The sequence below is a fragment of the Staurois parvus genome, unplaced genomic scaffold (assembly GCF_062004578.1).
Source record: "Staurois parvus isolate SC_StPar_1 unplaced genomic scaffold, SC_StPar_1.0 ptg000530l, whole genome shotgun sequence".
Lineage (NCBI taxonomy): Eukaryota > Metazoa > Chordata > Amphibia > Anura > Ranidae > Staurois > Staurois parvus.
Genome location: NW_028318326.1, coordinates 10,409,766 through 10,424,612, shown reverse-complemented (window position 1 = coordinate 10,424,612; position 14,847 = coordinate 10,409,766). Strand labels below are relative to the sequence as shown.

General features: G+C 42.6%; 1 protein-coding gene across 1 annotated transcript; it reads right to left on the bottom strand.

Moving 5' to 3' along the window:
- Positions 1-8,092: 8,092 nt before the first annotated feature.
- DLX2 (distal-less homeobox 2) lies at positions 8,093-14,361 on the bottom strand. The gene is made up of 3 exons (XM_089690507.1): positions 13,813-14,361; positions 11,707-11,891; positions 8,093-10,423 (listed from the first exon to the last, which is right to left on the bottom strand). Exons 1-3 carry the CDS (start codon positions 14,132-14,134, stop codon positions 10,070-10,072), a joined length of 861 nt encoding a protein of 286 aa, XP_089546633.1. The 5' UTR covers positions 14,135-14,361; the 3' UTR covers positions 8,093-10,069.
- Between the last annotated feature and the right edge of the window lie 486 nt (positions 14,362-14,847).

Genomic DNA, 14,847 nt, shown 5'->3' with positions numbered 1-14,847 from the left:
ATGCAACCCCCTGAATACAAATTTCTGCACTAAGGGTGTATGATGCCTTAAAGTACAAAATACTGAAAATGACAAACTGTGATTTTAGCATAAAACTGAAACTATATATGTGTTTATATGTCATCTCACTAAAACAGTCCTTTTTTTTTCATTTTAATATATTCTTTTGTTTACTGAATGGAGCAGTAAAATTCCACATGATATTTAGTTTCGTCAGATTGATAGCAGCTTTGCGCTGGCTGTAGGCCTTGATTTGGTTTGCTGTTTTGATGTCAAACTACCATTAGTGTCAGCTCTGTTAAGCTGATTCACCTAAGTACATGGTTATTCCAGCCTGTCAGGTGCTTGGCTGCCCCCATCTGCCTCAGCTTTTAACAAGGAAAAAAAAAGACAACAGATGCATGCATAAATATAACAAAAACTATCCAGAGAGTGCAGATGATATGTACCATGGGTATCTGCAAAAAAGTGATTGCCCCATGAGTATAGCTTGACATATATGGCTGCCACTGCTCACCTCTCCTTCTGGAAATGTTAATTGCCTGGCTCTCATGCTAATCCAGACGCTTCAGTATTTTCTAAAGCAGCGACCTGGAACAAGTGAGCAACTCAAAATGTTTGCTTGATTCTTACTTTCTAATTTGCATGCTTGTTCTGCATCTGTAATTGAGACAGAACTGAAGCAAGGGACTGTTAAGAAACTGGTATCGTCCGGAGGATATCATCAATGGATGCACCCATTTTTCTCGCGGCACAGAACTTCTTCAAAGATGAATTCGGGGAATTAGACAAAAACCCACTTGCAGTGGCCTAATTCCTGCACTTGCACTGAAAGGGTTAAATGCTTGTTAAAGTGATAGTTAATGTTTTCATTAAAAAATTCCCTCCTACATGTTAATGGCATAATGTTGTAATATACTGTATATCACATACAAGCACATTATGAAAAACTTACCTTTTCTTTACCTGGTCATTCTTCTGGGTTTATGGGCTCCAACTGTTTGAATGGCGAAGCTGCAATGACGTCACTCCCATGCATGGGCACAGGAGTCACAGCTGTGGCACAGAGCTCTGAAGGGACCGCATGAGTATGGCGCCTCCTGTCTCCTCCTGTTCGACAAGTGCCCCGATAGGAAACTGCTTCCTATGGGGGTGCTCCTGCAGGCTCAATCCTCCACTGTGCTGCCTGCTTTTATAGACACAGACAGCACGGTTCGGCCCCACACCCTGCTCCCCTGTCACAGGATTTGATTGACAGCAGCAGGAGCCATTGGCTCCCGCCACTGCCTCTCTGTCTTGTGAGGAGAGAGAGAGCGAGTGAGAAAGCAGAAAGAGATGCTCTAGGGTACAGCACTGGATCAAGATCTGGCTCAGGTAAGTATTTGGGGAGGGTATCTTACTTTATCTCCTAGAAGGTATCTTACTTTATCTCCTAGATTGTAAGCTCGAAAGAGCAGGGCCCTCGATCCCCTCATGTTTTGCATTGTATTGTATTGTTATTGTTCTGTCCCCCTTTGTAATGTACAGCGCTGAGCAAACTAATGGTGCTTTATAAATACTGTATAATAATAAAATAATAATATTGCAGAGAATGCAAACCTTCTACCTTTACAACCACTTTAAGTCTATACTGGTCCAGCAACCCCCCATAGTCTCTGGGTCAGAGCTTCTTTATGAAACAAGAAGGAGCTCAGTCTGTGGAACTCACCATTATATATACAATATATGAGGGGGAGATGAAGGGCTTTTGCCATAGGAGATCTCCATGAATTAATCTCTATCCTTTCCATGTGTGCTTGGTGCTCTGTTGTATATTTAGTCTACATATACATTGCAAAGGAAAATCTGACAAGGGCCCTCACAATTTCAGCCACTCTTCTTTATTTAATCTGTACCAAGAACTACATATTTTAAAGATGGCTAGATTCCAGTAGACCAAAGACCATTGACTTGCAATGTGCAAGTTTTCTCATAGCAATCAGATCCAATATGATCCACAAGTGAGATTTTCTCTTGTACCCTGTCTATCTATCTATGTTCATTGAAGCGTATATAAACCCTAACTGAATGATATTTATCTTTCTTACAATTTTCTTTTTGCCTTTTTTTCATCTCAGTGCACCTAATCTCCTATAGCCTCTATATTTTCCCTACTTAGAGAGGCTTCATGATAGTGACAATGGTGGAAAATGACTGTGCGATGAGCTTCGACGTGACTGCTTATAGTCTTCATTGGATGTGTATGTGAGAGGGTGACAACACAGGAAAGTGATGGGGAGACCGGAACTGAGCTTTTTTGTCCAACAGGAAGTGCCTGAACAAAGGCAATTATGGCATGATCATTAGGTAATACTTTATTGAATACTGTTGATTTAAAAAGATTGAAAAAGGCATTAACTTGTTAATGATTATGACTTTTTTTTTAAAAAAGTGAGTCAGTATATGTTTTCTTTTAGATACCTATTGGGGTAGAGTTACTGAAACTGAAGCCCTTAGGATCTGGTGCAGCTGTGTATGGTAGCTTATCTGCTTCTAACTTCAGCTTGTTCAATTAAACTTTGGCAATGAAACCTGGAAGCTCATTGGTTTCTATGCAGAGTTGCACCAGATTTTGCACTGCACAGTTTTAGTACATAAACCCCTATGTGACAAGAAAGTTATATCCGTCCAGTAAAGTATTTATAACTGGGTGAACCCAAGTCATGTAAAGAACCAGACTTCTCCTGCAGAAGCATGAATATATTGTGTATATGAGACTGTATAGCCAATCTGATTTGATGAGGATAAATCATTGAAATATTTCAACTATGTATTTTCTACTCAAAAACACACATTTACTAAAGTATGATTGAGAATAAGTGTAGTGAAGTAACCCATGTCCACTTTAGACATCCAATTTGAAGAGAAGCCCTTTTCCTTTTAAAATTATGTTTTTTTTTACAATGTAATAAATCTGGCCCTATCAGAAAATGGAGAGATGTATTTATTGATTCAAGGATCTTCATAAATTGGTTAACAAGTGTAAGTAAATATAAATAGCAGTTTAAATAACATCTTGATAGATATGATCTTTAATTAGCCTGCCCCCTGTGATTTATTTTTAGTGGTTCTGTTAAATATATAATATTTAATTGCTTGAAAAAATAGCCTAACATCTCTGGTATCCTGTTACAGTAAACTCTGTGAACATTATTCCTGGGGTTGATGTACTAAAGAACTCATTTGGACTCTTGGTGAAATGGACCTGTGTTCATTGAAAACACTCTGGTATGTTATGAAACATCTACTGCCCATGGTTTGATGTTTGAAGCAAACACAGTTTTGCTTCATAAGTATGGAAATATTTGTAAACCATGCCAACCCTCTTTGAGCTTCACACCAAAAGGTAAATCTACACCATATAATACAGAGTGATTCAAAAAAAAGTAACAAAACCATGAACTCTGTGTACAAGTTGCTGTCAAGAGCTAAAGGATCAGCCTGCAAATCTTGCTGGGACTTGTAGTCTCACAGCAGAGAGAGACATACATTGTTTCTGTTAGTAAAAATGCATCAAAGGGCCACTTTAAAAGAAAACACCATAGAGGGCAGAAATGTAACATCCTTTCATTTTGCGAAATGCATCTTTACAGGAAAATGTAATAAATTGTTACTGTTAGCCATACAGCTGTTCAGCTATCAAGTTATAATAAACAATGTTTCAGAGAGAAAAAAACATCAGCCCTTTGAAAGCTCTTACTGGAGTAGTCACAGGGGTTGTGACACTGATGTCACCTGTGTGACTCTGTCTAGAAGTAAGGAACAGTTTTCACAATTACAAACAACTTTTAAACTATTTTTCCATTGAACCTTAAATGATAACTTCAGGTTTAAATAAGAACACATTTCCTAACCCCCTTGTATTGAACTGTATAGTTGCTGTATGGTCTCCCATTATATTGTAAAGCGCTGAGCAAACTGTTGGCGCTATATAAATCCTGTATAATAATAATAATAAAAAATAATAATTTTCCTTTTTTTTTTTTTTTTTACCATAGCTGAAAGGAAAGAACTGTAAAACAGTGGCTGGAAAAGTTGTTTTAGTTATTATACTGATACATATCTTTGCAGAAGCCTACATATTTTTTTTTCTTCTAATTTTCAGTTAAAACTTTCAATGCAATATAGTGTAATGTAATATAGAAAAAAATAAAAATATAATACAGAAAAAAAGTATACCCATACATATTGCAAAATATGGACTTCATTGCCTTGTCATTACTTCAATCCCCTTAGCACTGTACAGGATAAATTGAAAGGGTTAATTTGCAAGTAAAAAAGCTAAGAATGTTCATTTATCAAAGCACATAAAGTTATGTTTATATTGACTATCCTATCTTTGCAGAGAAAGACAATTTTTTAAAAAATCAGGATTTTTGTTTGTAACATCATCCAATGTGAAAATACCACTTACTTAGTAAATCAACCCTAAAATCTATGAAGTTAGTTCTTGAAATGTGTATAAAAACTACATTAAAGCGTCTTTTTTATGTCAAAGAATATTTTAAAGAAAAGTTCTCATTTTCATCTTAGCCCTTATAACCAGAGGTGTAATTCATACTATAATGCATCAAAGCTATGCCATGTGATTGCAATGTATAAATATCCTTGGCATCAGCTAAACATAATTCATGTTTTAAAGATCCTTAACCTGGTGTGTTGGGTTTACCGCAATATATAAAAAGTGACAATTATTTTTAGCTGCGTCCAACCATATTTAAACATGACAGTCAAATGGTTAGCATATTAGGCCTCACTCACACAGTCTTTTAAAATACATTTATAGCATTTTTTTTTGCACAGATTTGGTTGCAGGTGCATTATTCAATTGAAACATTTACACAGGTGAATAAACATGCACTGCATTCAGATCTGCAAAACAGAATCCAAAAATCTATGTCCGAGGACATGCATATACAAGTCCAGATGTAGGCATTGGGAAAAAAAGGACAATTTTAAGCAAGTATTTACTAATCATTATGCAGGAACTTTTGTGCTAAAAAAAAAAGCGCAATAAGATCAGTACAATTTCTTTATGTTCTTGTAACTGAAGCCTATGGATTCTTATCTTTTTATGTTAAAAATATTGTAAGGAAAAGTTCTAAATTTTAACTTGCAACTTATGAATTATACAATTACTTTTAGTGAAATAAAACTAACACACCAGGTTACAGATCTTTGAGAAGGGGACAATTATTTTATATGAGTTCACGTATATTTTAAAATGACAGTCACATGACCAGAATAAAGATTCTTGTGCTTTTTATTCTTAGATTGTAAGCTCTAACGAGCAGGCCCCTCTCAATCCTCCTGTATTCATTTGTATTGTAATTGTACTGTCTGCCCTTTTGTTGTAAACTGCTGCATAAACTATATAAATCCTGTATAATAATAATAATTTTTAAAAATGTGTTGTAAAGAAAAAGTTATAATTTTTATCTTAGCTGTTGGAACCAAAGATGTGTAACTGATAGTAAAGTACAGCAAAGCTAACAACCCAGGATAAAGGTCCTTATTAAAAACAAAACAAAACAAAAAACAATTATGCATCTTTGGATAGAACAGCTAAGGACAAATATGTAACTTCTTTTTACATTTTTTTTAATATAACAAAGGATTAGGATCTTTATTCTAGCCATGTAACTGTCCATTTTGAATATAGTTGGACACGTAAAAATAACTAGCAATTTTTTCATATAGGGAGGTAAACCTAACACACTAGGATATGTCTTTATTTAGCCATGTGACTATCATGTTGTAATATTATTGAACAGCTAAAAATACCTAACTGTCACTTTTTAAAATATACTGCAATAAACCTAACACACCAAACTAAGGATCTTTATTCTAACCTTGTGACTGTCATGTGTAAATGTGGTTAGACTGAGCTAAAAATTATTATCACTCTATTTCTTATATATTGCAGTAAAGCTAACACCCCAAGATAGGTATCCTTATTTAAAACAAACAAATAATTACGCATATTTGGTTAAAACAGCTAAGGTAAAAATCAGAACTTTTCTTTACAATATTTTTTTATACATAATAAAGCATTGGAATCTTTATTCTGGCCATGTAACTGTCCACTTTGAATATGGTTGGACAAAGCTTAATATTACTGTCACTTTTTTTTAAATATATGGAGGGAATCTTACACACCAGGATAATGGTCTTTATTCTAGCCATGTGACTGTCCACTTTGAATATGGTTGGACAAAGCTAAATATAACTGTCACTTTTTAAAAAATATATGGTGGTAAACTGATGTGAATGTACAATATGGTGTCCGTTTGTGAACCAGAGGTAATAGATCGCTGCTCAGTTCTCCGGCATTCTCGGAGAACAAAGTTCTCCTGTGAATGCAGTTTATGAAGCAGTTCTCCGAACGAAGGGAGAACGATCTCCAAACGCTGGATAACGGTCTACAAACTCTGAAAAACGGCTCATTTTACTATAATCTCTCCAGATTATAGTAAAAGACCAGTTTACTAAGCAGAGGTAAATTATCTCTGCTTAGTTTTCGGTCCCTCTGATTCTCCAGCTCTGGGCTGGAGAATCTGGACGGAGAACACAGATCTCCAGAGAAGGGCTGACAGGATCTCCTGAGTGTTATAAACTGTGAATGACCAGAGAATAGCTGAGATCTGTTGAATCGCAGCTATTCTCTGTGTCATAAAAGGACACCTATATATGTTAAGCACTGCTTAAATTGATGGCGCTATATAAATACCTGTAGTAATAATAATAATAATAATAAATCTAACACACCAAAATAATGGTCTTTATTCTAGCCATGTGACTGTCCACTTTGAATATGGCCAGACAAAGCTAAATATAACTATCGATTTTTTTAAATATATGGAGGTAAATCTAACACACCAGGTTAATGATCTTTATTCTAGCCATGTGACTGTCCACTTTGACAATGGCTGGACCAGGGGCGGACTGACAACTCATTGGGCCCCTGGGCAATAGGGGATCATGGGGCCCCTGTGTCCTTGCCCAAACTCAAAAAAGCCTATGAAAAAGGTACCAGAGGCATCTCATGGGGCCCCCTACTGACTCCAGGCCCTCGTGCCCAAGTTTCCAAATGGTCAGTCTGCCCCTGGGCTGGACAATGCTAAATATAACTGTCACTTTTTTTTTAAATATATGGAGGTAAATCTAACACACCAGAATAATGGTCTTTATCCTAACCATATGACTGTCATGTATAAATAATTTGGGACTTAGCTAAAAATAACTATCACTTTTTTAATATATTACAATCAACCTAACACACGGGGATATTGATCTTTGTTCTAACCATGTAACTGTCATCTATGTGGTTGGACAAAGCTAAAAATAACTGTCACTTTTTTTTTATATATATGGAGATAAACCTAACACACCGGATCTTTCTTCTAGCCATGTGACTGTCATGTTTAAATGTGATTAGACTCGGTTAAACCAACTGTCACTTTATTTCCTATATAGTGCAGTAAAGCTAACACCCCGGGATAATGATCGTTTAATACAGTGAATTATTTGTAGCCAATTACGAAGATATTTGCACATTACAGTCACGTGGGCAGAGCACAGATCCTTATCCTCTTCCTAAAGCTTTGTCAATTAGGACTAAAGTGTGGAAAAAGATTTGTTTCTCGGGGTTGGTAAGGCGATCGTCAGTTAAAGGAGAGCTCACAGCAGATCCTCGCAGCCAGCACACGTAGACAAGCTGCTCAGCAAGACCGACTCGCTCCCGTGTGCCAAAGCTTTTACTGCGGGAGGGTGCGAGAGGGCGTGTCGGTGACGTCACCCGCAGACCAGACCGAAAGTGTCTCTGGCGCCAGGTCTGTGCGGTGGGCGTGGCCCAGTCTGGAAGCCAGAGTCTTTCCTGATTGATTCATGGCCGGCCCCGCCCACTTCCGAGACCACAATTTATGGCAGAGGGAAATCAATCAAACCTCTCATAAAACTTCTTGCAGAAAAAAAAAAAAGATCTTCACAAGACAAAGTGGATCTCCTTTATACACACAGGAATGAAGAGTGGCAATAAAGAAAGGTGATCAGATTTACATCAAAACAATATTTTATTTTTTTTTAAATAGCCTCTTCATAAAAGAAAAGAAAAAAAATGACATGGATAAATTGTATCCAAAATAAATAACCTTTGTGGGTGAATTCAGTAGCATGGGATTGGATGAGGAGTAACAACAAAAACAGGCATTGTACACAGGACACGGGAATGTCAGGCGGACCAGGTAGTAAAGACAAAGAAAACTGTACATCAGGTTACAGCCACTTCATGCAGATCAGCCCTGCACGGTGGGGGTTGGGGGGTTTTATTAAAAAAGATAATTTAAAACACGGCTTCCTTTATATCTACATATAAAAAAATCATCTTTTACCATTAAAAATGAGGTCATCCAAAAAGGCACCTAATCCAAAAAAATGAGAGTCATCTGCTGGGGTGATTCCATCAACTGTCACTGCAACGTCGCCGGACCCCGACTGTTACATTGTAACGGCGCGACAACAGCACGCGGCTCCTCCGCTCACAGCAACCGGAACTGCTGGCTACACTGGGACTGGGACTACTGGCTCTACGCTGGGACTGGGACTGCCGGCTCTACGCTGGGACCGGGACTGCTGGCTACACTGGGACTGGGACTCCTGGCTCTACGCTGGGACTGGGACTACTGGCTCTACGCTGGGACCGGGACTGCTGGCTCTACGCTGGGACCGGGACTGCTGGCTACACTGGGACTGGGACTGCTGGCTCTACACTGGGAATGGGGCTGCTGGCTACACTGGGACTGGGACTGCTGAGATTTGTAACCCATTATAATCGGTATATGGGATCAAATTGCTTGGACCTGTTTGTAGTTTCAGCACAGCTTATAATCAGAGAATGGGAATAGATTGCTGGGACCTGTAGTTCCAGCAGTTTATAATTAGGGAATGGGAACAGTTTGCTGGGAATGCTGGGATCTGTAGTTCCAGCACAGCGCATTATAATCAGGAAATGGGAACAGTTTGCTGGGAATACTGGGACCTGTAGTTCCAGCACAGTGCTTTATAATTGGAGAATAGGAACAGATTGTTGGGAATGCTGGGACCTGTAGTTCCAGCACAGTGCTTTATAATTGGGGAATGGGAACAGATTGCTGGGACTTGTAGTTCCAGCACAGTGCTTTATATTCGGAGAATGGGAACAGATTGCTGGGAACGCTGGGACCTGTAGTTCCAGCACAGTGCTTTTAATTGGGGAATGGGAAGAGATTGCTGGAAATGCTGGAACCTGTTGTTCCAGCACATCTTATAATCGGGGAATGGGAACAGATTGTTGGGAAGGCTGGGACATGTAGTTCCAGCACTGCGCATTGTATTTGGGGAACTGGAACTAATGCTCTTCAATAGAATCTTTTTTTTTTAATCACATTACATTTCTTTTTATACAACATCCATTTTGATGTCGTTGCTGCCTACAGCCTACTATTAAATGTTTTGGATCTCCCTAGCCTGTGGAGACATATTTTAGGAGGCTCAGATATAACAAATAGAATAATTAGTGAATTATAATGCCAGTCGGATTCATATGAGGATATGGTATGAATGAGAGACTTGGATCGTATTCATTGCTTACGATTGCTCGGCTACACGTGATATTTTTTAATCTGTTAGCAGCATCGAATTAACCCTTTGTTGACAGCTGCCTCCTTGGCAATTGGCAGAGAAGGCGCTGATCGGATGCTGCTAAAGCTGCCACCGATTCTCACCCGTATTCGATTATTTGGGCCCCGGTGCTGAGAGCTGCATGTGACTCACAAGCCACACTGGTTGGGTTGGCGAGGGGGGGGGTCGGTGCTGCAAGACACAACAAGAGGGTCGTCATTCCACGGTGGGTTCATCAGATCACCAGCAGTTTATGTGAATTGAACCTGAGGCCACCTCGGATCGGTGACACAAAAGTAGAGTTCTCCCGGGAAAAAAGGGGGTTATTCGCAGCTCTGTCAGTCCGTCGTAACCCCCTCCCCCGCGGTGCGCTCTAGAAGATAGTCCCTGCTGTCACCGCCGGACTGCTGTGGTGATGGAGGTGATGCTGAGGCTGCTGAAGGATCGGGCTGGACTGGAGGTGTGTGACGGGGTTGGACGATTGGTACCAGGTGTAGTTGCCTAGAAAGGCACTGGGGCTGGAGCCGGAGCTGGGGGGCTGGATGGTCGGGCCACCGCTGGGCCCCTGTAACCTCTGATGAGTTCCGAAGTCCCATGTCACTGCAGAGGAGGGCGGGGAGTGACAACCGGGAGATTCGCTGCCAGTCGGGAGCTGATCGCTGGGCAACTCTCCGCTCTTCCACATCTTCTTAAACTTGGAGCGCCGGTTCTGGAACCAGATCTTCACCTGATGGGAAGGGGGGGCACAGAGGACAAAGCAGGGGGGTTACAATGGACGTTTAATATGGCCCGTAAAAATACACGTGTCTCAAATATATCCAATAATTGAATATATGTCCTATAATGGATGTTTAATACGTTCCACAAAAGATATCCCATAATATGTCCTAAAATTGAGGTTTAATAGGCCCTATAATAACACATGTCCAACAAATATATCCAATAATTTATAGCATATGACTTCTAATGGATGTTTAATATGTCCGACGATAGATATCCTATAATATGTCCTAAAATGGGTATTTAGTATATTTTTTAATAACATACCGTACGTCCTATAATGGATGTTTAATATATCCTATAATGAATATCCCATAATATTTGTCAATGTATGGTCCATAATATATGACGTATAGTATATGTCCCACAATGCATGGAACCATAACATAGGTCCCACAATATATGGCCTCTAGCATATGTCCTATAATATATGGCGCATAATATTGACCCATAATGTATGTCCTAAAATATTATACATCACAATGTATGTACAATAATATATGTTCTATTATGTATGGCCTGTGGTATTTGTCCTACAATATATATGTAATAATATATGTCCTATAATGTATGGCCCGTGGTATTTGTCCTACAATAAATGTCTAATAATATATGTCCTGCAATATATGGCCCATAATATACGTCCCATAAATCACAGCCCATAATATATGTCCCACAATCTATATCTAGTAATAAGTTTTATAACGTAGGATCCGTAATACGTCTTACAATATATGTACCGATAATATACGTCCTGTCCATCATGTACCTTCCATCATATAACGACATGTCATAAATCACTGGGATGAAGAATGTGCATTTACACCATCACCAGGAGAATTCAGACAGACAATCAATCTAGATGCATCAATCCCTTATCCTAAAATATTTACATAGCAACCTCATATTATACGTTCTATAGAAATCTAGCCAGCTCCTATAGCTACAGGAATTAGAAATAACAAAAGGTTCAATTGTTCTCCTGCAATATACGATTTACTTTAGAACCCAAATACTAAAAGTATTTTTTTAACGATTATACATAATATAAATATGTAAAAATAAAATACACACACTATATAAATAAAATATCCAAACACACAACCATAGAAGAGTAAATGATATTCTTATTGATGGCAGTGCAGTCATTGGTCTTCCAATCCGGACATATAATACCAGAAATGACATTCTAGCTGTAGTAGAATTGTGCAGCATGTGGTCGGTACTGACCTGTGTTTGGGTCAGGCCCAGCGATGCTGCCAGCTCAGCTCTCTCGGGCAGGGCCAGGTACTGGGTTTTCTGGAACCTCCTCTGCAGGGCGGCCAGCTGGAAGCTGGAGTAGATGGTTCTGGGTTTGCGGACTTTCTTGGGCTTCCCGTTGACTATCCTGACCTCGGGTTCGCACTCCTCCTTCTCTGTAACACAATGGATGAATGGGGTCAGAGGGGCACACCGGCATAGAGAGGGGCACACCGGGCACAGAGAGGGGCACACCGGCATAGAGAGGGGCACACCGGGCACAGAGAGGGGCACACCGAGAACAGAGAGGGGCACACCGGGCACAGAGAGCACCATCAGGCAATGAGGATGAATTCACATAGCTAACACAGATGGAGACTTCCTTTAGGAAAGTTCCAATCTTAGTTGAGGATGATGCGATTTCTATCTGTCATTTGGCTAGAAATGTCTCCAACTTTGTTCAAGCTTCATGAATTGACTCCAGCGTGAGTTTTGCCAGTTATGTGTTTGCCGTGTCCAGTGACAGAAAGGGAGGGGGTTACTGTGATTCTGGGCTCTCTGGATGGAGGGGGGTGTCCAGATTCTGGGCTCTCTGTATAGGGGGGGGGGGGGTCCAGATTCTGGGCTCTCTGGATGGAAGGGGTACAGATTCTGGGCTCTCTGGATGGATGGGGATGTCTAGATTCTGGGCTCTCTGGCTGAGAGGTAATGGCCATATTCTGGGCTCTGTGAATGGGGGGAGGGGGGGGGTCTAGAATTTAGGCTCTCTGGTTGGGGGTTAAGGTCCAGATTCTGGGCTCTCTGAATGGAGGGGGGTGTCTAGATTCTGGGCTCTCTAGTTGGGAGGTAAGGTCCAGATTCTGAGCTCTCTGGATGGAGGGAGATGTCTAGATTCTGGGCTTTCTGGATGGAGGGAGATGTCTAGATTCTGGGCTCTCTGGATGGAGGGGGATGTCTAGGTTCTGGGCTCCCTGCTTGGAGGGGGATGTCAAGATACTGGGCTCTCTGCATGGAGGGGGGATGTCTAGATTCTGGGCTTCTGGATGGAGGGGGATGTCTAGATTCTGGGCTGTCTGGATGGAGGGGGATGTCTAGATACTGGGCTCTCTGGATGGAGGGGGATGTCTAGATACTGGGCTCTCTGGATGGAGGGGGATGTCTAGATACTGGGCTCTCTGGATGGAGGGGGATGTCTAGATTCTGGGCTCTCTGGATGGAGGGGGATGTCTAAATTCTGGGCTCTCTGGATGGAAGGGGATGTCTAGATTCTGGGCTCTCTGGCTGGGGGGGGGGGGGGGGGGTAAGGTCCAAATTCTGGGCTCTCTGGCGGGAAAAGGATGTATAGATTCTGGGCTCTCTGGCTGGGGGGTAAGGTCTAGATTCTGGGCTCTCTGGCTGGGGGGGTAAGGTCCAAATTCTGGGCTCTCTGGCTGGAAAGGGATGTATAGATTCTGGGCTCTCTGGCTGGGGGGTAAGGTCCATATTCTGGTCTTTCTGGATGGAAGGGGATGCCTAGATTCTGGTCTCTCTGGATGGAAGGGGATGTCTAGATTCTGGGCTCTCTGGCTGGGGGGTAAGGTCTAGATTCTGGGCTCTCTGGCTGGGGGGTAAGGTCTAGATTCTGGGCTCTCTGGCTGGGGGGGTAAGGTCCAAATTCTGGGCTCTCTGGCTGGAAAGGGATGTATAGATTCTGGTCTCTCTGGCTGGGGGGTACGGTCCAGATTCTGGTCTCTCTGGATGGAAGGGGATGTCTAGATTCTGGGCTCTCTGGCTGGGGGGTAAGGTCCAGATTCTGGGCTCTCTGGATGGAAGGGGATGTATAGATTCTGGGCTCTCTGGCTGGGGGGTAAGGTCTAGATTCTGGGCTCTCTGGCTGGGGGGTAAGGTCTAGATTCTGGGCTCTCTGGCTGGGGGGTAAGGTCTAGATTCTGGGCTCTCTGGCTGGGGGGTAAGGTCCAGATTCTGGGCTCTCTGGCTGGGGGGTAAGGTCCAGATTCTGGGCTCTCTGGCTGGGGGGTAAGGTCTAGATTCTGGGCTCTCTGGCTGGGGGGTAAGGACCAGCTTCTGGGCTCTCTGGATTGGGGGGGGGGGTCTCACCTTGTTCGTTGTGTGTAGGGGAAGGGCTTGCTCCGTAGGGTCCATAGGAGCTGTAGGAGCCGTTGTAGGCCAGGTCGTAGGATTTGGCGGAGTAGGAGATCCCGTTGATGGCGGTAGTGTGGAAGGGGTAGGATCCGAGCTGTCCATAGGGGGAGCCCCCTCCGCAGTGCTGCTGCTGCTGGTTGGTGTAGTAGCTGCTGTCGGTGGCGGTGGAGACGGGCAGGGTCGGGGACTCCTGGGACTTGTGCAGACTGTGATAACTGTTGGAGGTCATCTGGGTGCTGTGCATGTCTGACACCAGGCTGTCAAACACTCCGGTCATGGTGCGGAGAGCTCGGGGGACTCTGGGGGGCGGGGAGGGGGCTGGGCGGTTAGCTCAGAGTTGGGGATGTCGCCTCTGTAGCAGTAGCGGAGTGGAGCGCTCAGTGATCAGCCTGGCAAGGAGCAGGATGCAGCATGTTCCCCTGTGGAGGAGGAGAAACTCGGGGACCAGTTCTGGAGGGACAGGCGGCCGCTGATCACTGCAGATTGTCTGCTGCTCTATGCTTCAGCGCCAGGCATTTAACTCCAGTCATGTGACTGCCAGCTACGTCACCTAGCAACGGCCAATCGGCGCCGAAGTGTGGCCGGGGTCTCGGGGTTCTGCCCCAGGACAGGAGCTGCCCCGCCCACTTGTTGCTCTTCTTGCTCCGGAGCCTCCTACACAGCGGGGGTGGGGGAGGGGGGAGGAAACTCACTGCCAGTCCTCCAAGTCCCACAACACAGAGCTGCCCGAGTCTTCTATGACAGAGAGGGAGAGAACTACTGAAAGACACTGTCCATGGAGCCTAACCACAGATCTACCCCGCTCTGCCATTCCCAGGCACTGTCCATGGAGCCTAGGCACAGATCTACCCCGCTGTGCCATTCCCAGACACTGTCCAATGAGCCTAGGCACAGGTCTACCCCGGTCTGCCATTCCCAGGCACTGTCCATGGAGCCTAACCACAGATCTACCCCACTCTGCCATTCCCAGACACTGTCCAATGAGCCTAA